The sequence below is a fragment of the Protopterus annectens genome, chromosome 9.part0 (genome assembly GCF_019279795.1).
Source record: "Protopterus annectens isolate FY-2018-M chromosome 9.part0, PAN1.0, whole genome shotgun sequence".
In the NCBI taxonomy this organism is placed as follows: Eukaryota; Metazoa; Chordata; order Ceratodontiformes; family Protopteridae; genus Protopterus; species Protopterus annectens.
The window spans coordinates 1,623,838,986-1,623,865,778 of NC_056743.1; the positions used below are offsets into that span (position 1 = coordinate 1,623,838,986).

The 26,793-nt window shown below is 41.0% G+C and overlaps 1 protein-coding gene across 1 annotated transcript in view; it reads right to left on the reverse strand.

Moving 5' to 3' along the window:
• Positions 1–26,793, reverse strand: part of LOC122810733 (latent-transforming growth factor beta-binding protein 2-like) — a 497,165-nt gene that overhangs the window by 284,726 nt on the left and 185,646 nt on the right. Inside the window, exon 4 of the mRNA XM_044082296.1 lies at positions 11,327–11,470. Within this exon, the coding sequence (XP_043938231.1) occupies positions 11,327–11,470 (144 nt within the window). The remainder of the gene's footprint in view (positions 1–11,326; positions 11,471–26,793) is intronic.

Sequence of the window (26,793 nt, forward strand, 5' to 3'; positions counted from 1 at the left end):
ATCAGAAGGCATGCTACAGTAGGGCAATGGGAGGTGTAGTGTGTGTGAATGACTTCAAAATCATTAATCTCCACACACACACACACACACACACACACACACACACACACACGCACACACACACACACACACACACACACACACACACACACACACACACACACACACACACACACACACACACACACATGCACACACACTTGCCAGTACTGACATGCATGGGGTCATTGCTTCACATGTGTGTAGTAGTGGACTGTGCCAGAAGTCTGTACAAGGCTAGGCAAAGGGAATACCTTGGCATCAGGCCACATGACAATGGTCTCCAGTGTGGCTTACGGGTGTAGTCTCTGGATTGGCCTACACAGGTGGGTATTATATTCATCATCCACTCATCTGGGTTATTATTGTGGGTGGCCAGAGCTGTGCAATGCTTGCCATGTATGTAACTATATTCCATAACATGGACAGTGTCTGGGTTGTGCACATGTCCCACATGCATGTTCTGTGATGTGTGGAAGTGTACCTGGGGTCTTTGGGGCATGTTGTGTGGACAGATAGTTATCATCTGATGTGGCATTCCTGACCTCATGTGGTAAGACCTGGCTATGGAGCTGAGTTCACACCTGCACCTACATTGACAGCATGATCAGGTATTCAGTGGAGTTAGTGGCATCTGTCCATACACGGCATGTGTATAAGGCATGGTATTTCCTTTGTGGGTTACATTTGCAGACTCTACAGTTGTTGCAGGTGTCCAATGGGGAACATAGCAAAGGACCACTTTAAGCAGTTATTTGCCTATTGTAGGGATGGAACAGGGTGCCATGTCCTTTTACTTGCTGGATAACACTCAGGAGATGTTACACATCACAGTACATTCTGATGTTAGTGGCAGTATTGTGGTCAACAGGCATGTAGTCCACTGCAATGACACCATGGTTACTATCTGTGGGCAATATGCAGGGAACTACCAATATAGTGGTTGTTGCCTAACCAAGTGTGTTTGTGTATGGACATGGGTGGAGAGTGTTCTCTGGGTAATACAAGGGTTGCCTATATTGTTCACCTATCCATAATGTCACATGTAGGGCTATGGATTGTCTACACCAGCCTCTCAACTGTTTGACATCTGTTGTCTTTGTAAGGTGGACATTGTGACATATAGTAGGTCTTCAATATAATAAATTAGCAAAACCCACCCCACAATGAATCCTGTCATCACACAATCACAGCAACATCCACACAGGATACTGATGACAAACACACACACTTGCCAGTACTGAGATTCCACCCCCTATCTAGCGATGTATTGCTAGTACAGTGTACCGCATTTATCGCATGTGCCATGGAGCTTATTGGATGGATGTTGTCCCAAGATACTTCTAAGGTGGGGAACACCATCAGCCCTTGTAAACACTGGCATTGGGTGATGTAGTGGGTTAGAGATCCCAAAAATTATTTTACCTTAATCACACATTTACATTTGCCAGGGGTGAGGTTCAAACTTCTATCTAACTACCTTTTTAGACCATTATGTTACACATCTACCACATTCATCACTGACCTGACATGGTACATGCTTCACAACAGATACTTGTAAGGTGGATAATATCTGCAGGACTGCTAAAATCAGGCTTTGAGATGTGTACTGGCTGTAAATAGGGACAAAAACTTCGAGGAACACACACAAACAATTGCCACAGATGAGAATCAAACTCATAGCTGTGTAGTTATTGCTGCCACATTGTTCCGCATTTATGGCATGCACCACAGAGTTTATAGGGCTAGTCCTTCTCCAAAGGTATATTTCAAGGAAGATGACATCAGTAGGCTTGCTAAAGTAGGGCAATGGAAGGTGTAATGACTGTGAATGGCCTCAAAAGCATTACTCTCTACACACACACTGAGTTTCACACTTGCCATGTCTGGGATTAGAACTCCTACCTAACTAGTACATTACAATATAGCATTACACAGTTATGGGATGTGCCACAGAGCTTACAGGGCTAGACCTTCTCCAAAGGTGTATTTCAAGGTGAATGACATCAGCAGCCTTGCTAAAGTAGGGTAATGGGAGGTGTAGTGTATATGATTGGGCTCAAAATCACCAGCAGCCTTGCTAAAGTAGGGCAATGGGAGGTGTAGTGTTTATGAATGGCTTCAAAAGCATTGATCCTTACACACACAAACACACAATTGTACAGTTGTCATGTCTAGGATTAGAACTCCTACCGAACTTGTACATCACACTATAGCATTACACAGTTATTGCATGTGCCACAGAGATTGTAGGGATGATCTTTGTCCAAAGGGGTATTTCAAGGTGACTGACATAAGCAGGCTAGCTAAACTAGGGCAATGGGGAGTGCAGTGTGTGAATGGGCCATAAACCATTCCTCTGGAAACACGCACACAACACTCAGTCACACAACTTTATATTTGACAGGACTGTGTATACAACTGCTAGATGAATAAAGACTTGTACTGTCATGTTACACAGTTATCACAACCACCACAGACACTATATTGCTGAGGGCTACCAGAAGCAAATGTCTAAAGTGATAGACATTGGCACATCATGTGATATTGGCTAATTGGACGTGTAGTGGGTGGGACAGGCCTCATGATGGGAAGCTCTTTGTCACTGTCTGTCTCTCTCTTCCCCACATCTTTGTTTGTGTATGTTTGACCTATTATCGTGTGCTGTCCTTGGATATATGTGCGTGTTCCTATCCAATGTGTGTGCAAAGCATGACTGGTGTGCAATGTGGAGTATGTGCACAGACATCTGCGACTGAAAGAAAGTCCACTGTTGTTGCCAGACATGGGCTTCGTTTCTCTAAGTGTGAAAGCATGCCCAGTATGACCTTCTGTATTGAGTGTGTGAATCCATTCCAGGTAGATTGCACTCCAGTGCAGGCATTTGTGTTCTACACCTACAGCTAGCAACCTGTTTCTGCAGGATGTCTGTAGATAGGTTGACAATATGGAGTCACAATGGACAAAGGATAGTGGGATACTGTAATTGTGTCTGTGCTGCTTCGGCTACATGGTTTTGGTGTTAGCAAAGATATTCAGACATATATACTGTTTTACACTGTGATGTATTATGCCATCAACTACTGACAGATATACGTATTTGCTCGCAGTAATTTCCTGGGGAATACAAGATGAATGAAGCTGTGTCCAGTATTGTGGTCTGCAGCCTACATATTCTTGCACAATCATGCCATTCTGGAGGGGGAGCTGCAGACACTTGCTGATGGGTCTGTGTAAATGGTCCAGCACCTTGGTACTTTGGTGGCTGAGGATCCCATGCTTGTACATCTATCGACGTGATAGAATGTCCATATACTGCTGTGGCTATACCTCTCAGCTGTACAGATTTGCACAGGTTACCCAGAGGTGGGGCTTATATATCTGGTCATTAACCCTTCACTTTGTGGTTTACAAGCAGGTTTGTAGCCACCCATTCCTGTGTTTGCAGGCAGGGATAATATGGGCACACATCAGAATATCAGACTTCACACACTCAATGGCGTCCATGTCTCTACCCCCCTCTGTTATTCTGTCCTATTCCTAACATTGTGCAAGTGATATTTGTAAGTATCCCTACAGTTATCACTTCATCCCAGCAGTATTTAGGGGTTGGTCCAAAGTTCATGCGGTAGGACATGGTGGACATGCTACTGGGATTTGTTGACCTGGCCTTACATTTGTGTTCGGTGGACTGTGTTATGTCGTTATTTGGGACTCCATGAGATAACATACATTGGCAGTATGGGTGAGACACAGGCCTTTGACCTTGAGCATTTGGTAGTGATACAGGCCATCTGTAGCAGGCCAGTGCACTCTGTCACTCCTACAATCCCTGGCTGCAAGTCACTGTATTCCCTGGGATGACACGGTAGGTGTGCAAGGTGTTAATGACAATAGTTTATTTCCATATTAATCCATTGGTGTGGATGCTGGCAGGGTGCTGCTTAAAGCTAGGGACACAGCTGCATGGGACACCTCTTCAGCATGATGCATTCTGTGGGTATTCCCATACAGAAGTGGGGGTCATATTGTACACATTCCCAACAGCAGGAATATGACCTGTGAGGAACCTGAGGCTGATGGTGGGGTGATGTAAGTGCATGTGTGCTATGGAAGCTACTTGCAGCTGACTCACAGATATACGTGGAGCATTCCCTTTATGTTGGCTTGTGCGGGGACATCAGCGGTTTCTCAGTACTTCATAACTCCGCCTTTTGTGGTCTGCCAGTGTTTGGCCAGATTACAGCATTATTCTGTACTACACAGACAACTAATATGCTGCTAACCTGTATGTACAATTCCAAAGGTGTGTCCATTTGACAGTAACATTTTATACACTCTCTGTCTAGGGTACTTCCACTTGTATACTATGTATATGTCTGGGCCCACATTCATGCCATGTCCATCTTTCAGATGGTGACAGATATTACATCCAAACAATTAGTATGGATTACTTCTGGATTGGGTCTTGTTGGGATGCATTGTGTTTGGCACTATAGTTGTTAGAACTTGGCCCTGCCATTAACAGTACTGGCCATTGGCCACTAGGACACAGCCCTCCATGCCTACATGCTGACCACTTTCACACACTATACAACACACAACAACCTAACACACAGATCTCTGCATATTGTAGATGTGCAACAATCTATTCTGCTAATTCGCCATCTTAGGTAATCTGTGCTCCACTGTTAATCTACCCACATGTACATGTTGCTACATTTCTACATAGGATTGTGGGGGGGGGGGCACACATGACAACTGTAAACATTTGCTGTGACTGTACTGGTATTTCAGGTACTCTGTTGGCTTCCATTTCATTCTATATTCTGACCTATCATGCAGACTGGAGGCATATCAGTGTAGTACAGATCTTAGGTTTTATTGACCTACATTTCAGTTTCAGACGTCTTACCCTTCAGAACTAACATCCCCCTGCCTAACCTGTTGTAGTCTGTCTGTGTAGGTCTGGAGGGGGGCTGTTCTTAATTGCCATCAATCAGAGGCCTTAGCACAGCCTTTCTTTGTGGTCATCTACACCTGTCCTGCTGGCTGAGACTGTTGTTGGGTATGTGAACCTCACTGACATGCATGTGTGTATCCTATGGTCACACATTTGGCCCACTACATATCCTGCAGTGGGATTTGTCATCTTGTCTATTACTGACTGCTATGTTGACACCATTATTTGTTATGGATTTCATGCTGCCCATATAGGTGTCTACTATCTGCTGCCATCCCATTCAGCCACCCACTTCCATTGCATGCTCAAATCTGTACCATAGATATAAGTAGCAGAACATACTATCCCATTCAGAAATTGATAGTGAGAGTGACTTACCTTGTGGCTGTGCCAGTATTGAGGATGGTGCCGGAGGGCTGACTATGTCAGATGCACATAGTACACTCCCTATACATGGTTAAGCACAGGTAGTGTCATGTTTAGCAACCCTTTTAATGCATATGCGAGTCAGAGAGAGGTGTCATTCCATGGGTTCCTACCGTGTCAGTGTATGTGCTATGTGTTGCCTCTTTGCCAAAGCCTGGGCATACTGGGCACGCCTCCTTCTGCCTACAGGGGCAGGCTCAGGTTGTTCCTTCTCTGAGTCACACTGTGCCTGTGCTGGCCTTGCCAATGGTGGGGGGCTGTGTGGCTCTGCCCCGTGCTGTTCTTGCTGCAGCTGTTTCCACAGGATCATATTGTGTAGCATGGCACATACGATGACAATTTGGGTACACGTAGCTGGACAGTACTGCAAGGCTCTACCGGATATGTACAGGCACTGTAACCATGACTTGAGCATCTCAAACACATGCTCTGTTATGATTCTGGTTTGTGCGTGTGCCTCATTATGGAGTTCTTGTTCAGGTGTGTGTGTAATTCTAATGGGTGTCATGAAAGCCAAGGCTCCAGTGCATAACCAGCATCCCCCACTAGGTGGCCATATGGGATGTACCCATTGGCAAATCTCTGGTACAGCTGTGTCATATGCCAGATGTGGGAGTTGTGATAGCTTCCATGACTGCTAGCACATACATTCATTATAATGCCCTGGGCATCACACATGACCTGGCAGTTGACGGAAGGGAAGCCCTTGCGGTTTATGTAGACCCTACCCCGGTTTGATGTGTATGTGCGTGCAGTCTATAACACCCACTACCTCAGGGTATTTTGCTATTTGGTGGAAGAGATGCATATTGTTGGTCAATGCCTCACAGGTGTTGTGGAAATATATGTGCTCATCGGCATGTGCTGACATGGCATCCAGGAACTGGTGGAGTACCCTGGATGCTGATGCCTGTGAGATCCCCATGATATCCCCAGTTGGCCTTTGGAAGGTACCTGTGGCTAGTATTCTTAAGCCTACACATACCTTGGTATCTACCTGGATGGGTTCTCCTCTGTTGGTTCTGTGTGTGAGGTGTGGTCAGCAGGTTAGCACAGCTCAACAATTTGCTGTAGGAGGTACCTGTCCACACTATAGTACTACACTATCTCCAGCTAATGTAGCCCCTGGTAGGTTACTCTGGGTCTGTACACTCTTCTCCTTCTACTCACTGTGGGTTGGTCGTCAGCATTCTCATCCTCACCACCCTCAGCGCCTTCCACATATTGATTTATGAGAGCAAAAGCAGCCCCTATCATTTTGTTGCTTTTGTTAGGTAAAAGTTCCCCATTTGTGTACACCGGTGGTGTAGAATTTGTGGGAAAAAACAGAGGGATAGGTGTTTGCATAGTTTCTAGTGGTGTGCTAGGCTGGGCTGCTGCCTGTGTAATTGGCTGGTTCTGATACATTTCACCTGCCAGCTATGCTAGTTCTCCTTGCTTACCTTCCTACTGCTGTTTTCCCTTCCTATTGCCTGCCTGTTTAAGCCCCAAGGCATGCCATGCAAACCCAGTGCTCAGATGTGAACGGAGCTGCTATTTCCTGGTTTATTTATTTATTTTTTGTTGAAAACCCAATGTGTGGCATGCACACCCGCTTAGGCAATGTAAATGCTGCTAGGCAGCTTCAGACACACCCCCTTCTTTAGTTGTGCTTAGCTAAGGGCAAACACAGGCCACAGAGCACCAATAAGCTTACAGCATGCATGACACACCCCCTTAAGAAGTCATCTATATCTTAGGCTTACATCATGATATTACTGCACCTACACAGTTGGGTGCAAGCTAGCACTGAGGGGAAATCTGTGATTCAGTATCATTGACCTCATTTGCATAGGATTGACTGCTAATGCATAGTTACAAAACTGACACTCAGCCTTCCCCCTTAGCAACACTATTCCATGGTCTTGTTGTGTTATGCATGCCATTGACTATTACGGAAAAATTATGATTTTGGTTTAAAAGCTTATTTCCAGCTTTTTTTATTATTTGTGGGCCGATCCCACTTGCATACTGCTGCCCTGCACTTGAACAGCCGAAATCAGCCAAAGCAAATTAATTTTTATCGTTTTGAAATTAATTCTCATGCCTATGGCCATATATTTGGCCTTTGGCATGCATAACCCTTGTAATACATGGGTTTGTAAGAGCTGTCATGCCTCCATTTTGTATTTTTCAGAAATGTATTCAGCTACTGTCTGAGTACATTTCTGCAGTCTACACTATTCCTGCAAGGATGCCTGCCTGCTTCCTGGATCACTAATTCACCTCATTTGCATGGTTTTTATGAGCAAATTAGGTAATTAGCATACAGGGGCTGTGTCCGTGCAGGAATAGCGCAGGAGCGCTCGTGCACGTCCCATCAGCTTATTCCTGGATCGCATGGCAGTCATATTGCCTGCAGCAGCTCTAGCACTATTCCTGCATGCTGTGCAGAGCTTGCTGAATCCTGGGGATTGTCTACTACCATGTTAAAAAGTATTGTCTTGACATATAATAGTGTGAAGAGAATCACCATTTCACACTGTCTTCCAGTGACAAAAAACATTAGTTACAGTAAAAAAAAAAAAAAAAAACACAAAACAACTGCAGATACACAGTGTAGTTCTAAGAGACAAGAAGTCTCACTGGCAAGTTACAAGTAACAATATATCTCACAAAAAAGGCATAATCTGCAATTAGACTAACCTATTTACAATAAAGACAGATTCACCTATTACAGCAAGTCATTTATAGAAGAATCAGCAACACCAAAGGTAAGAGGATCCAGCAAATATACAATATTTACAGATGTTTATATAACAATTATTGGTGTGGGCAATATAGGATGTAGCACTGATGGTGGAAAAAATTTAAGGCAGAAGGACTTCCAGAGCTGGCACTAATACTGTGCTCATGACACACATAACAGCAAAATCCTTAAATTTGATAGTGTTGCATATTTCACATTATGTTTTAAAACTTATATTTATATTTGCATTTATTTTCATCAGCTAATAAGCATTTCCATAATTCCTTAAAACCGTTGTTGTTTAAGTAGGCTTACAATCTTTGGTGTCTTACTATATAATGTAAATACAGAGTATAGCCATTCCATTATGGATGAATTTATAAGGTGCCTTTCAAAGTTTATGCATCTGATACATTTGATCATTAACACCCATTTTCTGTGGCAGTAACCTTCCTGTAACAGCTTGAGAATAAGCATGTTGAGAAGAAAAGTTTCTCTTGTTGAGATGGGAATTCAATTCCTTTTTCTTATTATGGTGCAGTTGTGTTCTTTAGGATAAGAAACCAAAATGGCAATAGTGCAGGAACAAAAACTAGTTCTGATGAAGTCCTACAATATATGAACAGGAAGAGCATTTTTCTTGTATTAAATAATTTTAACAATCGTTATAAATTGGTGAGGCTTCCTACCTCCTGGAGGTTATTTTTTGGTGCAGTTTACTTGGTTCTTTAGGATTAGGCATTATCTTGTTTTCTGTTTATCATATAAAATCATAGCAAGTTCAAGACTACTGAGTTTTGAGACCATTGTGCATGGCCAGTTCCCACCCTATACTGTACCTTCCTTCTTAAGGAGGGTTATGCCATACATGCCTGGGGTGAATTTGTACCCATCCAATTTTTTTCAGTTCAGAGTCTGTCATGCTGCTTTGTCAGCTGGGCGGTCTATTCCAGAGGTGAAGATGAAGAAGATAAGAAGATACTGAGTAACTAATTTCTCTCAGTCTTGTTTTATTGATCTGCTGAAGCACATTCAGATTTTTGTTCTGGTTTTTGTGGGACTGTTTGATTAATGAAGGTACAATACATTTTATAATAGACCTACATTTTGTGATGATCGTAATAAAATTATGAGGAATCCATATTCTAGCCTTGGAAACAGTACATTAATGGCTACAGCTCACTTCACTTCAAGTGTGAATACCTTTGAACCTTTCTACATGATTTGCAATTGGTTAAGTGATTCCCCTACTTGGGCTTCCATATGGAATGTGAAGAGAAGATGTTGGTCTAGAGCGATGCCAATGTACATGTGATGCATTGTGCTTGGTAGTGGAGTGCATGTAAAGGATCTTCCACGGAGATGCTGCCCGCTCCCTTAAGCTTATAATTTGTGCCAAATAGCATGCCGGTGATTTTGCTGTCTTTATAGTAAGTTGGTAAGTGGATAACCCATTGCATATTAAGCTAAAATTGGCTTACAAGGATGAAGAAAATAATATTTGTATCAGTATTAGTAAAGGCCACATTTCAGGAAACAACCTATGGCACATTAGAAGGAGTTCCAATTAATGAATGAACAGAATAATAAAAGGCCAAGTGGTGACTCTTGAGGGACATATCTTGTGATATGACTTATCACAGAATTATCACTAATTAAAGTGATCCTGAAAGATCTCTTAGAAATAAAATCCTTAATCTGTTCTCTTTGAACAAAGTAAAGTTTCTGAATTTGGCCTCAAATTTCTTACGTAGGTTCCAGAAATCCCCCATCTTACTTAATCTCAAATAGCTATACACCTGAAGAAGATAAGTGATATCCTCTCAATAATCAATTAAGTGAATAAAATACTTATTACTCCAAAAGGAATCTAGCAGATCCTGGGGAGGTTTCATATCCCATGGGACTCTATAAATGTGAATTAAGGATTCCTTAAAAGATATCCAATGACTACAGCAGCTCAAATTCTGGTTTATGTCAATACTGATGTTGCATGAATTTTCAACCAAAACACTGGAATGACAGTGCCGTGTACCTAATACTAGTACTGGTTACAGAACTCTGGCTCCATGACACAGTGGGTGAGGAAAATGACTTAGTACTAGTACTGCTTATACAACTCTGAGGCCATGATACAGTGGGTGAGGGAAATTACTTAGTACTAGTACTGGTTACAGAACTCTGACTCCATGACACAGTGGGTGAGGAAAATGACTTAGTACTAGTACTGCTTATACAACTCTGAGGCCATGATACAGTGGGTGAGGAAAATGACTTAGTACTAGTACTGGTTACAGAGCTCTTAGGCCAGGATACAGTGGGTGAAGAAAATGGCTTAGTACTAGTACTGCTTATACAACTCTGAGGCCATGATACAGTGGGTGAGGAAAATGACTTAGTACTAGTACTGCTTATACAACTCTGACTCCATGACACAGTGGGTGAGGAAAATGACTTAGTACTAGTACTGCTTATACAACTCTGAGGCCATGACACAGTGGGTGAGGAAAATGACTTAGTACTACTACTGGTTACACAACTCTGACACCATGATACAGTGGGTTAGAAAAATGACTTAGTACTAATAGTGGTTAAAGAACTCTGAGGCCATGATACAGGTAGTGAGAAAAATGTCTTAGTACTAATGTTGTTTACAGAACTCTGATACCATGATACAGTGGGTGACTTAGTACTAGCACTGGTTACAGAACTTTGAGGATATGATACAGTGGGCGAGGAAAATGACTTAGTATTAATACTTGTTACAGAACTCTGACACCATGATACGATGGGTGAGGAAAATGACAGTACTAGTACTGGTTACAAAACACTGAAGACGTGATACAGTGGGTAAGGAAAATGACTTACTACTAGTAATTGTTACAGAACTCTGAGGCCATGATACAGTGGGTGAGGAAAATGACTTACTACTAGTATTTGTTACAGAACTCTGATGCCATGATCAGAGGGTGAAGAAAATTAATTAGTACCAGTACTGGTCACAGAATTACAGAACTCTGAGGACATGATACAGTGGGTGAGGATGGAAAATGTTAACAATATCCATGGACTTTGTTTGCAGCACTTTAAAGGAGTTACATTGATGGTCAGTTATCTTTGGTTCATTTCTCTGTAATAATATAAAAATATAAGCACAGCATTATACTTACCTTTACATTTCTCTTGTAGACCAGTGAAGTTAACTGCCCCAGAAAGACTCTTAAATCCAGAACTGCATGTGCAGTAATAACTTCCAATGGTGTTTTGACATTCTGCATTTTCAGAACAGACAGTGGCACTGCATTCATCTTTATCTGAAAAGAAAGTGAATATGTAAACGTAGTAGGCATTCTCAAATATGCTGTTTATTCACTTTTCAAAGACCCTTCCTCTCCATGATTTTTCATGACATTTACAGATATCAGTATGATAATGTGATAATGAAACAGTAAAAAAAAAAAAATAAAAATGTTAAATGCAGTCATACTGCACTGTGTGGTCTGAATTCCTAGACTACAGGCCATAGTGACTAGAATATAAAGCTGGGATAGAAGGCCTATGACACATGAGGCACAAAGACAGTGATGTTTTATGGTTTTAGATATCTGTGCATGTGTGTGTGTGTGTGTGTGTGTGTGTGTGTGTGTGTGTGTGTGTGTGTGTGTATGTGTTGGGAGTGTGTCAGGTGTTAGATATCTGTGTGTGTGTGTGTGTGTGTGTGTGTGTGTGTGTGTGTGTGTGTGTGTGTGTGTGTGTGTGTGTGTGTGTCTGTGAGTATCTGATTGATTGGTCACAGTGGGTATTAGGTAAGGGTTCAAGAGCACATCTGTGTGTATTTGGGGGATGAATAGTTGAGTGTGTCTGTGAGTGAGTTAGACTAAGGGGGTGTCAATTTGAGTGAAGTTCTATATGTGGGAGGTGTCTGTGAATATGTATTTGTGTGTGCATGTATGTCTAAATGTGTGCAACAGAGAGACTGGGGGGTGTATTTTCCTGCAAAATGCTTAGTCTACCAGTGGTAATTACTGATGTAAAATATTTTTAGGTATGGCTTTTATTAAGTTTGATTCTGAATCATACAAATAAGCGGGTAATGAAGTCTTCCTCATGGCAGTAAAACATCTCTGAATTGCATTTTACATGACAGCATAAACTGGATCTATCTGCAGATGGCTGTTTGTGGAGCCATAGCCCTTATGTTTATATTACAGGGATTATTCTTCATATATTGATTTTTGTTATACATTAATCTAAGCTAATCAGTCATGAGACTATAACATATTGAAGCCCAGTAGAATGTATCACTGCATTCAACTGCATTCCATAAAGCCCATACAGTCTGTCTATATCTGAGCATATATCGCAGCCTGCTGAAATTAAAAATAGATGCAAATGTTCACGAAAGGTAGGTACATGTGGTCTAAAAATACCTGTACATGTAATTAGCATAACATTTGCATAAAAACCCTACCATGTCAAGTTGGATTGTGAGATACTGCTCAGAAAAACAAATAAAAAAAAATAGAGTAACAAAATTATACAAAAATGTAAGCATATTATCATTGGCAGGATTCAATAAAGTCTGTGTATGCTCTGTGTAGAACCTACACAGAATTTAACAGTGTACACGGCCATGATTCTCCCTTGACAGCATGTCATACATATTAATTGTGGTGGGTGCTTAAGGGAGGTTGCAGCAACATGGATATTGAATCCGTGTAAGACTGACAGCACACCCAGATACCTTTCGGCTTGATAACCTTAACCCAAAGGTCTACAAGACATTGTTTTCAGTAAATTGATTTTTTTACGTTTATGTGTTTTTCTTTCTGTGATGTGGTGCATTATTTAGCTATGCACTGAAGTGCACAACCTTACGTTAAACACCTGCTAGACAGCTAAAAATAGAAACCGAATGCATTCAATTTTATTTTTTTTTATTCTTATGTGCTTGTTTCTGTGATGCATACATTAGTTAGCTATGTGTAGCAGTGAGCACCCATACATCATACATCTGCTAGACAGCTAAAAATAGAAACCAGTTGCATTTAATTGCTGTAGTTCTTTGATGCTCAGCAATGTGCAAACCCATGCAGCGGCCACTACATTTTCAGGCACATTCATAGTATATCTGAAGATATATGTGTTCCTTTCACTATCCATAGTAGCTAGATAGGTTGAGTCATGACCTACAGTGTAACAAACTTTTACATATAGTATTGTAAAACTGTGGCAGGTAAATGAAACACTGGTTGACTTTAAATTAAATAATTGTTACATTTAGAAAAGGTGCACAATACTAAGCATTGCTTAAACATGGTCAACAGTCTTATTTTTGTGTGTTGCTAAGCTTTGCTTAAACAAGGATTGTGCAAGTTTGCATGATGCTAAGCAATGCGGCATGTTTTTGAAAGTTACAGAATGATGTGCAAGGACAGGAATGCAGCCTATTTAAAGATCACTAGATGGGAAATTCACATTATCCTTGCAGCCTGACCTTGACTGTGGGCATGGCTGCTGTCATAGTGGAAGGTATGAGATTTAGGGCCCAACAGTGGGGTGTGCAGGAGTTTAGGATTTTCATTGGATTCCTGGTAGAACACTATGGATCCCTGCTGCTGCAAGGTGACTACCAGCACTCCGAGTGTAAGTCTGAGGCCTGGGATATCTTGGCCAGGGACCTGACCAGTGCAACTGGTATCCCTCGTACTGGAGAGTAGTGTCATCATCATTATTATGACCTGTATCAAAGTAAGAGTGGAATCTTGGATACCTGGATCCAAGAAGCAAGGGATGGCTGGACTCCACCGATATGTAAGTATGTTTTCTAGTAAATTAACAAATGTAAAAGCTGAATCTGTGCAAAACTGGTATGCACAATGGTTTCCTTATCTTACCATAGCTGCAGAAGAGAGAGCTTGCAATGTCTAGTCCCATGCAAGGTATTTGGCCCGGATGAGGCAAGCATGTGGTATGTAAGAAAATCAATGAAGTAATAACTTAATGCATAACTTAATAATAAAATAAAGTAAATACAGATCTTGCAGTCTTGACAGTCATTTATGAAATACCTGGGATATCATAGAGTTTTATTAGTGTGTCAGTGCATATCTGAACTGGCAAGGCAAGTTAAAGCAAATAAGCATGCAGTACTGTGTAGCATAGCTTCCAACCATCAGTTAATGTTGTGGTTTACCCAGTTTAAGAGTCAATGTTATGGTCTGCTCATTGCCTGAAATATACTGTAGATTGCACTCAATAAATGAATAGCATAAATGTGTACATTAACAGAAGTCCTAGACAGCTATCCATGTGTGTAAATGCAAGATTTGAAATTACATGAATCGATAAAGTGTAAAAAAAGACGCGCTATGATAATTTATTTTTTCAAGTAAAATGTTCAATATTCCTGTAGTCACTGCTTGTGGGTTCTAATCCGACACCAGCCAACTGAGAAATGTGCAGTATTCAATCCTGTTTTGGCATGTCATAAACAAATGTGCAATACCCAAATTAAGAGTTAATGTTGTGTGCTGCTCATTTTTTTGTCTGAAATATGCTGTAAGTCGCAGTCAATAAAGGAATAGGGTAAACGTGTAAGTGAACAGAAGTCCTACACAGCTATCCATGTGTGTAAATGCAAGATTTGAAACAACATAAATCAATAAAGTGTAAAAGGAGATGGTGGTCTGATTATTTGTTTCAAATAAAATGTTCAGTATTACTGTAGTCATTGCTTGTGAGTTCTAATCCTACACCAGCCAACTGAGAAATTGGACAGTATTCACTACTGTACTGGCTTGACAGAAATAAAACTTAACAATGTTTGCATGTGAAGTGTACACCCATGGTCCTGTGCCATGACTGTCCATCTGTCAAGTGTAATCAGTGTGCATGAACATACTTCTCAACTGTCATGATTTTTGCAGAATGTACTGAATATTGCACAATATGTCTGGTCTGTTTGGTATATTATCTTGATTTACTGGCCATCCTATGCCACATTGCTGGGGATCAATGTCAGAAAAAAATGTCAGTCCTCTGATTTGCAGTCATATGACATTACTAGACATGCAACTTAATGGCAAATCTGTTATCAGAACATCTTGCTACTATTGTATGTGCACACTATGCAAAACTGTTTTCTGTCATTGCGCCTTTGTACCACCAGCATGTATGGATTGGCCCATAATGTCCCATGCTAAGAGGTTGAGAGGTACGTAAGTGGAACATCATATATACAATATAAACATCATTGAATGATTGCTGGATGCATTATGATACATACTATAGTGTGTGTGTAAGGAACAGGGTAGTATCTCAAATAATAAATGGCATAACAGTCAGTGGTCTCACAAGTGAAATCTAACATATCTGGAAATATGTAGTTGCAGTCTGTTTAGTTATATTATCTGTGAAGTTACTAATGTTCTTTTTTCTCTCACCCCACCCCTTCTCTTTTTTATTTATTTAAGCAATATATTTATTATAATCATTGAATATTATCATATTATGTATTACCTCTTATGTAGGCCTTATGTATAATTTAATATTGTTTTGCTGTTAAAAAAAACTTTCCTTTACATTATTTATTGTGTTTCTCATTATATTATTTTAAATTTGTTTCCATTACTCATTATTATTGTTTTCTTTTATGTTATTATTTGCATTTGTTTGGGTTATTTTTATTTTTCCTTTATGTTTGTATTTCATTAACCACAGTGTAACAAGGTATGGTGGTTCCCAGTGATCCACATACATTGGCTCCCCGGTCAAGGCACTGGGGCCTAGCATGTCTGAGCCACAGCTTGGTGGCACCCCCTCTTCTGACTCTGCACTACCTGGTCCATTGGATAGTTCCACCCCACAGGCTGAGGGTGTGCCCCCTATTATGTTGGAGGTGGAGGGGATGCTTTGTTAATGCAACAGCAACTGCCAGGCATAGTGGGTAAGCTTGTGCACCAAACTGTTGGAGCACACCTACGCTGGATGGAGAGCATGCTGTCCATCCTGGTGCAGCAGTCTGGTACTAGGCACTGGCGTCAACCACTGCCTCCACAGGAGTATTGAAGGTGCAGCCCTGACATTCCCATGGGTGAGGACTTAAGTCACACTGCTACTGTGTCTGATGTCCAAGGGACTGGGATCCCAATAACTCTCAACTGTACAGATCTTCGAAGAATGTCCAGATTTTTTCATTATATTTTTGTTCTGTTCCTCATAACATTTGTGATTTTCTGAATTTATGTGGCAATTCAGTGAGGAATGAACTCATTAAATAATGATAATCATTTGAGTTTAAGACTTCATATCCTACAGAAAATATATGGTAACACAAGACCTTTTATTCTAGCAACTTTCTGAGTTTATAAGAGCAATATTTAAAAATTGTCCCTATTTTTGAGGCTTTGTCCTCCGTTATCTTTGATTTTGTCCAGATTTTTTGTGGTAAGAGCTTGAGAGCTATGCACAGGCAACACTCTCACCAACCAAGGTGTTCACCCCCTTCTTGTGTCCCATACCATCCCTGTCTGCTGTCTTGTCTGTGTTGCCTGTCTGCAAAATGCTTCTTCACCTACTCAACTTACCTTCCCCACACATACCTATGTCCCTTCCCCAACTTTCCACTCTCACCTTAAAATAAATAAAAAAGGGCACCTGTCCCAACCAAAAAAAAAAAAAAAAAAAATTATGTCCTATCCATAGCTCTCCTTTTCACACACGTGTCCACTGCACACACTTAATATGGTCAAATTGGCTTCACATTGCACTTATGCTGCTGTCATCCCTTTCTCTGGTGGTGATAGTCCAAATACAGCTAAATTTTTTTTCAAGTGCACAGTTCTTGCTGGTGAAGAAATGGATAACTATGGTTATTTCCTACACCCTTCCTACATATACCTGCCTGCCTTTCACTATGTTTTCCCTCTGCTTGCACCCCATTTCACCACTGTCCTACCTCCCCAATTTTTCTTTTCTTTAAATATTTTTTGTGCGATGCTGCACTATGTTAAATGACAGTGTATAACTACATGTATTTGAAAGCATAATAATCATGTTCAAAAAGTACACCTGTGCCGTATTTCAAACACAGTACCATTTCACTTGAAGAGCAGTGCATCAACCCACAAAGCCATGCAGCCAGTAAACTAGCATGGGTGTTTTAAGAAAAATGTAGCAACTGTCATTTTCTCATCATTAAGCATTGTGCAGCAGTCTGCTAAAAATAAATGGAAACATATGAAGTTAAATGGGACTCTGGTAGAGAAATACATCAGTCTAAGGCCTTACACATACTAATAGATGTAAGTGAGGTATGTACCAGCAAGTAAGTGTGCAATTATATCTATAACACATAAAAATATAGCTGATGTAATAGTGACTGTGTAGCTCAATCAATTCAATGTTTTAAAAACATTCATTTATGGTCCTGGGTTCAAATACAGCTGTGTCTAGCATTTAAAATACAAATATGTGTACATCACCATTATAAATGGGTTTATATCAGATGATCGAAAGCTGAAAAATATTGACGCGCAAAACTCCGAACTTGCAACATGGAAACTGGAAAACTTTGAACACGAAAAAAAAAATCACTAAGCACCTAAAACAACACAAAAACTGCTCTATGCAGCGGGGCAAGCCCCCCTGCACCCCCACACCCACCATCACTTAAATATACCAACTCTGAGATCGCAGTACAGTGCAGTAGAGTGAAATCTTCCCTTCCCACACTCTATGGCAATCTCGGCTTTCCGTTTTGATGTCTTCTGTTATTGAGGTTGCAAGTTTGAAGTTTTGAGCTTCGAACTTGTCAGCTTTCGATTTTGTGATATACACCCTTATAAATTGTGATATGTATGACCGTCTCATCACCTACAGTATTTATCCACCCAAAGCAGTACAGATGGAACGCCTTCTTCTATATAATGGAAGTCAAAGGTGGATAGGACCACATTTTAACTATTCCTATTGCAACACTATAAAGTACATAGAATGTCACATTAATGCATTCCCAGAGGAGTTTGCAGTATGAAATTCAAATGTGGCCCAGTGATATCAGATTGCAGCCCACAATGATTTGCTAATGATCTGACAGAGAACCACAGCTGTACAAGTAACATGCATATATGGAGGTTGTGCTAGAAGCAAGGGTTGCCAGCACACATGTCCCAGATGACTACCATGACATAACACGTGACTTGGCAGTTGTTCAGCTGGCTGACATAATGGTTAATATAACCCCTACCTTGTTCTAGGACACACCAAGCATGTTGCATTTTACTCTGCTAATGATACGTTTGGCTAACATACTTGCCTTAAACACATACCTTAATTTCCAGTGGGATGGGTTCCTTCAGTCTGGCTCTAGCTGTACACCAAGGCTGTCACAGATCTCACAGTTTCTCATAAGTGTTGAACTTTCTTTAGCATCTCTGCCTATGCCTATTGCCAGCAGCAGCAGCTTCAGCCTGTAGCACACACATCTGTATGTAAAAAGTAGCTGCTGCAAACATTCTGTCTGTGTTTATCTACTATCTTTACCCCAGTAATTTCCACCCCAACATATGAGAAAGGGGATGGAGTATACATCGAGGCCTTATATCTTGTTGAGCAGTTGTATGGGATTGGCTGATTATACTGCGAATCAGCTGTGTTGGCTGCATGTAGCATTTCTGAAGCACAGATTGGTTCAGAGGCAATCACCTGCTAATAAGAACCATCTTAAAATGGCAAACTTCTAGCTAAGGGAACCACTGTGAATGAGAGCTAGTTTGTATGCTTAACTCACTGACACAATACTTATATAGCAGTATCTTTCAACTGAGGAGTTTTGCACTCCATCAGGTATGTGACCATTTTGTTTCCAACATGATGCATATGTTTGAATATACTTAGAGAGAATGGGGATCATATCAGTAAGCCTTTATTAGAACTGTACCAATGACATGGCATTGATCTCCAGCCCTGTTACACATACAGAGGATGTAGAGTACAGCAAGGGTATAATGCTGTGTATTAACTCGGTACACAGGTCTCCTGGATACTTCCTTTGATAGCAGTTGTAATAGTACACTGCTATTTGGTTGGCACTGTTGTTTTTACATATTATATGGGGGTGGGGTTCCTGCTATGGGGCACACTACAATGGACTCCTCTGTTGGGTGTGTAATCATACATGATTATCTGTCATGGTAGAAACAGGAATAGGTCACTATGGCTACTATCCTAGTTGCATCCACACCCTTTGTATGTTTGGCACACTGAATATGAGATGTGTAGTCAAGCAGTAAATACTGATAGCCTTCCTTTATTGTTGTATCTCTACATACTGTACTCCCACATATGTGATCCAGACATGTGTTCTCATTTATTTGTATTTCTGGATATATCACACATAATGATGCAGGGTAGCATTTAATGAGGCAAAAAATGACCTTGTCATTGAGGCTTTGCACCAACACTACCAGGTCCTGCTGATCAGAGGGAGGGCAAATAGGTAAGAGTGTGCAGCCTTTTGGGATGAACTGGTGCATAACATTAATGCTGTGGTTCATCAGAATTGTATATATGAGAAGGTGTAACACAATACCACAGATATGATACACTTAGCACGCAGACGTGCAGCTGATATAGCCAGGGATTGTCAAGTCACTGGTGGTGGACCTACAGCAGAATGACTTCTCTCAGCCACAGAAGACTTTCTGGCAAACCTTGCAACACAGGACAGCTTCCAGGCATTCATCAGTCAATATGTTATGGATGTGGGAACCACCAGGTCCTCTCAAGAGGAGCGTGCAAGTGTGCTTAGTTAGATCAGCATTGGAATACTGGTGCATTCACTGTGTCAATGTGTATATAGTTTTACTTGGGTGTCAGGTGTTTTTTGGGGGAAGGAAGTTAGCTCCAGTTTTAAGCTCATGTAGAAATTGTGAACCACATACCTGTCAACATAGCAGCTACTATTAATGTGAGATATCTGGATGTATTACCCTGTTATACTGTAACATGTGATGTTGTTGCCATTACCTCTCTCACATTTTTTCAGGACCATCATGAACTGGAGGAGGCCATGCTCCTGCTGCTGGTAAGCACAAAACTGTTTTGTCAATGATGTAGATATACTTCCATGTATTTGCTGAAGTGTTATCCCAAGCCTGCTGGCTAGAATAACACAAAAGAACAGACAAACGTAGAATCACAAACGATGGAAACACGAGGCAGAATCACTTATTTTTCCACTTTATTTAGCGCTTTCGTCCTCACAGAGCAGGACTTCATCAGAATAAAATACAAGCAAAAACTCACACTTAAGTACTCCAGAAAATATAACCCCTCCCATCACAACCAATCATCTCAAATGGTTAACAGTAAAAACTGGCCTTTCATCATATTTCCTATTAGATACATATAAAGGATGTAAGAAATACTAAAAATTAGACGTACATAAAAATATTGAACTTGTAAAACCAACAAGAATAGCTGGTCCTATACAACAAATTTGACCTGTCAGCAAAAAACTTTTACTATTTTTTTTTTTTATATAACACTAGCAGCTTTTAACCTTAGCACTGGACTAATAGATATGTTCTCATTCAGACCTGTATACATAGTGGCACTGGTGCGTAGTTGCCACCGTAGTTCGTTGTATTCCAAAAAGTGGAATATCTAATGGCTAGATTGATGTACTGTCTTCATGATTGCCAAATGGACAGTTATTTTCTGATTGTCCGCAATTTACCGTCATAATTCTATCTTGTAGGTGTGACCATAGCGAATGACTTGACAGTATTGTCAGGACATTACAGATTGCCATAACTGTCAACTGTGCAGATTTTTGCAGAATGTCAAGAGTGTGCATAATTTATGTTTTGTTCATGAGATTCTTGTTTAATGAATAATTATTTCCAATTTATTACAGACTCAGGTTAGAAAATAATATCCTTATGTCCTACTATGTGAGGTTGGGAGTTATACACATCTGTAATAGTGACAGCAGTGTATATAGCTTAACATGTATGCACCATAGTACTGCAGAGCATAGTAATGGAGGTATTAATGCATTGCTTTTTCCTATTTTATTACAGGTGACCGGGGAGGTTGGTCTTTGTCCCCTTTACAACCTGATGGCAGTGTTTCTTCAGACTCTGATGATGGTGGCTGAATTGAGGCACAGCTGGGGTTTGCAGAGGCTGAATCAGACACAAAGGTTGACATCCCTTATCCAGCCTCATTATCACCATACACAGCTAGTATGCCTATGCTTACCCAGTTTCCCAAGGCCACAGATATTGGACAGTTGAAGGGTGGGGACATTGAACAGGGAAGTATGGCTACTGTGGCTTTAGTGACTGTCAATACTGGCCACAGCCAAACAGTTGGAGAGGTTCCACATAGGCAGATTGATAGGGGTGCTCATAGGAGGCATGCTGTCCCTCCACCACCTGTCATGTGTCTCATTACATGTCACTGCACATATGTTTAAAGTCATCATGGAGGCACATTCTGAAAGAAACACCTGACAAATGCTCAGGGTTATGGATGAAGCACAGTCTGACATTCATGACTGCTTCCTCCATGTTGCTGATACCCTGTATTTGTTAACTGATACAGTGGAAAGAGGTAAGTCTGAGACAGATTACACATTATCTGTCTTGGAATACACATTGTCTGTGATAGAACATCTGACTGGGGTTGAGTGTCGGCCTCGTGGGTGTCGGTCAGCACCTACATCTGCTGACAGTCAAAATAGCCATGCAAAATCATGCTTCCATAGTGATAGCACATCCAGCACTCCAGAGGAGAGTTTGCTGTCCACACCAAGAAGTAGCAAGCCATGAGCTCATAGTCCTAGGCATTTCTGTGGAGGGAATGTGCCCAGCAGACAACAATCACCCTCAGGTAGTGGCACAGCATCTGACCTTCGGAGTGGAGGTTCCAGTACAACTCCTAGCAAAGCCATTTCTCATGTTCAGGGGTGGAGACAATGAACTGTTAGATCTACCATACATGGCTCACAGCTTTCCAACATACAGACACATAGGGCTAGCACTGAGCTTGGCTGTGTTCATGCAGACACTCACACACCAATGTCACATTGAGGGCACCTACAGACAGACACACAACATTTCCATGGTCCATCTTGCCTACTTCCCTTCCAAACTTACACACAGGCTTGCCAACCTGTTGGAACTGCCTAGGCCTCCTGCACCCCCACACAATGCCCTGTACAAGTGATCATACCTGTGCCACATTCCTATCATCTTTCTCATGGATGCAGGGAAATAAAGTTATGTGTCTGATGCACAGGGTGACTATCTACATTAGTATGAATTTGTTTCATCCATTGCTGCTATTGACATGATATTTGTACTGGTTATTGTCAGATATTGTATTTTGCCATTTATAATGTGTATAGCATAATAAACTGTGTACGGTACGATGGATGCTGTTGTAAGGGCTCTGGCGTCACATAATTAAATGATTGTCATGGAAATGTTTACATTTCACTTTCAGGATTGTGTAGGACACACCTATTTGTACACATCTACAATCAGCCCATCAATGTCAGAACACAGGATTGAATGTCAACACAGAAGAGAAATGTCATCAGAAAGGTAATGCAGCATAGGTTCATGAGTTCATAAGTTCATAGATATTTACTAGGCTGATGAATACAAGGGCTTCTTCAAGCCTACCCATGCATCCTAATTCTCTGACAAGGTTTACCCTTGATAAATGTAATCAGCATTTTGGGAGATGATACATTTATGAGCAGTGGCCAGGGATATGAACCATTTCGATTTTCCCAGTGTCCATTAGAGACATGGGTCCCAAAACAGAGATGATTGTCTTGTTCTCCATCTAATTGTGTAACTTGCACTTGATTTGCATTAGGACGGGACTCTGCTTCACATGGATGGGGAACCTATTCCATATAGGGTGTAGTCTCTGGGATACATACCTGTTTGCCAGCACATCCTATTTATACCACAGGCAAGGTGTAGGTCTGTAGAACGGGTAATTCTGGTGCTAGTTGTATCATGGATATTCAGGAGGTCCACAGTGGAGTCTGAAAATTTCCTGTATGGCAAGCAAACATATCTCCTCCAAAGGCTGCAGGACAGAGAATACAGGGATAGGGCCTTGACACATTCTGCATAGGACATTTTACATACGTGCTGTATTTGTTTACTGAGGAATCTCTGTGGATGTTCCAATTGTGGGATATGCTTGTTTAGGTATATAACAAAGGCGGCATTGCACTCAATGATAGGTGTGATGAATGCTGAATACAATGGAGCAATGAGTTCCTTGGACTTGCATGCCATACCTTTGGTTACAAGTTGTGCAACATAGAATGATTCCCCCAATACTGTAGACATGTGACAGTCAAAGGCTAGATTACTACCTATGTGTGTCCTTAGGTCTCTGACTACTGGGTCAGCTGTTTGAGGTGTGCTGTCAAAATGATAGTTACCAGAGGTGGATGACTTTCCAAAGCATGGTATTGTGCATTTCTTGGCATTTAGTGTTACAACATGGCTCTGACATCAGTTGTATATCTGTGTCAGCCCCTCCTGGAGAACATTTGTGTCAGTGTGGGATTCAATGGCAGCTCCTAATTTGCAATCATCTGCAAATGTAGTCAGCCAGAGACCACTGATAATGGCCTTGACTTCAGAGAAGTAAATCCCTAAAAGGAGCACTCCTAGGAATGATTCATGAGGGAGTCTACTTGTGAGTGGCCTATTTGTAGAGGTAGACTCCCCACTGCTAACTTCCTGGGTCCTATCGGTGAGCCCCTAGGCTATCCATCAGCTGACATACTAGTTTGTACCTAACCTGCTGAGTTTGTCAACAATGCCTGATGGAGGTATACTGTCACATGCCATGTCAGGCCATGGTAGGCAATGTGGATCATTTTTCCATCATACATTTCTTTGGTTCCCTTCTAAAATAGGTCCACCATGTTGGGTAGGCATGATCTGCCCTTGACGAAACCAAGCTGGGTTTGGTCCAGTGTTAGGAGGTGTACTACATCTTTATTGATAATTTCGATGATAATTCTTTTCATGGCTTTACATATAAGAATTGTGAGACTTCTGGGTCTGTAGTCTCCAGGGTCTGTAAATGGCTCACCTTTGTGCATAGGTATGACTGTTGCTGTTCTCCATTCATGAGGCATGGAGCCTGTTTGCTGGCTCCAGTGAAATAGTAATTGCAGAGACCCTGAAAGGTCATGTTTCATGCTATTTAGAAGGCATGCTGGGATATTGTCTGGGACCATTGACCCAGTGTACTTGGTCTTGGAGAGGACATTAAGGACCTAGTCTGTAATGATAATTAGGGTACCTATTTTTATGGTATTTCCTGGAGAAGTTTGAGGAGGAGAGAGGGGTAAAGTTGTGGCTTAATTTATCAGCCAGGAGGTTTGCTATATCTTCTGCCACATTATAGGTGGTTCCATTTACAATACGATGTGCACTCAGTTGTGTCTTACCTTTGAGGTTATGGACATAGCTAAAGTATGCTTTGTGATTGCCCTTGGCCTGGGAGTGCAAATTTACTTCACATCTGGCTTTGGTAGATTTCATTTGTCTTCTGACTTTTTGTTTACTTTGATAAGAGTGCATTTATCCTGCTGTCTGCTGTACCTCATAAGTTTTGCCATGAGTGCCTAACTTCTGTTATACATCCTATTGGTTCTGTGATTCTGCAAAGGTGGCTTGATTTTCTGTTAGTTCTGTACTTCTCCCTGGTTGATACAGCAGCCTTTATGCAGCTATTAACATGTTCATACAGGGTTTCTGTGAACACTTCTGCATAGGCCGCAGTGTTCTCAGTGTTTATGGGGGCTTGAGATTTGGCCAGTTTATCACCTAATAGCTGGAGGTTAGCCTTTTATTAGTTTCTGAATAGTCTATGTCTAGCTGGGATCCATGTTTTAATTTTACTTCAAAGGAGACCAATTTGTTTTCAGACCTTACCAGAGAAGACATTACGTACGGGGTTGGGCATGAGTCACCCATACTGGTAAGGACCAGGTCCAGTATGGTTGCACCCCTGTTTTGCGTATTGGCTATCTCGCTCAGTAAGTTTGTGTTTACAAAAGCCAGGAACCTCTCTGTCTGTATGTTTGTTGTAGTATAGGATTCCCAGGTAAAAGTGGAATAATGGAAGTCACTCATGAATATGGTATTGGGTTGGATGGTTAGTGATTCTAATAAGTTTACATACATGGTATGGGTGTCCTGGGTCATAGAGGGGGGCCTATAGCTTGCATGGAAGTAGTATTAGATTTTGCCCATTGGGAATTGAACCTGGAGCAGCTCAAGTGCATAGTCCTGTTTGACCAGCCTTGAAGTATCTTTAGTTTTGATGTACAGAGACACCTCCACATTAGTCCCTGTTTGTGGATTATCTGGTATAAATGAGGTTTATCGATAGACAAGGAGGATATTGGCATTTTTGAGTCCCGTGAAACTAATTTGCCAAAAAATGGTTTGGAATCAATCCGAGATGATGGTTGTCACTCTCTTTTTGATAATATTTTCAAAAATATGAAGGCTCTTAGATCCAGTGTCTGGCATGCTAACCTATTTAAAACCTACATCCAGAAGGGCATCCCCCCAAGGGGTTTGAGAATTCGGTTGAAGCCTTTAGTGGGGCAGTCTAATGAGGTTTTACTCTCAACCTGGTCCAGCATCTAACAGCATTCCTCCATGGAATTTGTTAAAGCTCTACATGCCTTTCATGAACGTAGAATTGAAATTTTGAATATAGATGTTTCCAAAATGTGTCATGAAGCCAAGCAATTTGAACATAAACCCCAATATAAAGAATGTTTAAAGAAGTTAAGTGGTGATTTGCTACATTTTGAAAATGAGTTGAAAGCTAGGAAGGTTTGCAAATTCAATAGAGATCAGCATGATTATAACCAAGGCCACCCCTTTGAACAAACAAAAAATGTTAAGTTTTTTTAGAACTAAGAACCAGACTCCTAGACAAAAAAGAAAAAGAAAATCTATCCTGAAAAAGATCATGAGTGATGGTTCGGGAGATAATTTATCTTCCCATACTCATACTGAAAATGAGGTTTCTCAGACATCACCAGTGCATAAGAACTGTTTGTCTCATGACGGTCTTTTGGGTAATGACTAAGTCCCTTTAGGGGGCATATGAAATGGGGGGTTAGAAAACACAAATGTAGAGCTCAATGCCAGCTTAACAATAGAGACCATGTTGCAACTTTTGGAGCCAAAAAGACTACCAACAATGTCATAAATATTTCTTCTGCTGTTTTATCAGCCAGTGAATATGATGTATTAAATAGAGGACTGAACTTCGTACCTGTTTTTTTTTTTTGTCTTAGAAAGTGATTTTTGTACAGGATTTGTTGTCTTTTTGTAGGCTTCTGAACTTAAAGGCTTTTTTCAGAGTTTCAGAAAACCACACTGAACCCAAAGAAGTGGGCTTTAAATTTCATGCTTCTAGATTTATACCACCAATGAATAAACATGTCGAGATATTCCAGAAATGCATACTCAAAGAACTACATTTTGGTGGACACACTAGTGAGGGTTTGCTTTCTAACAACTTAAATCAATAAGAAAGGGAGGCACTTTGGAAGCTA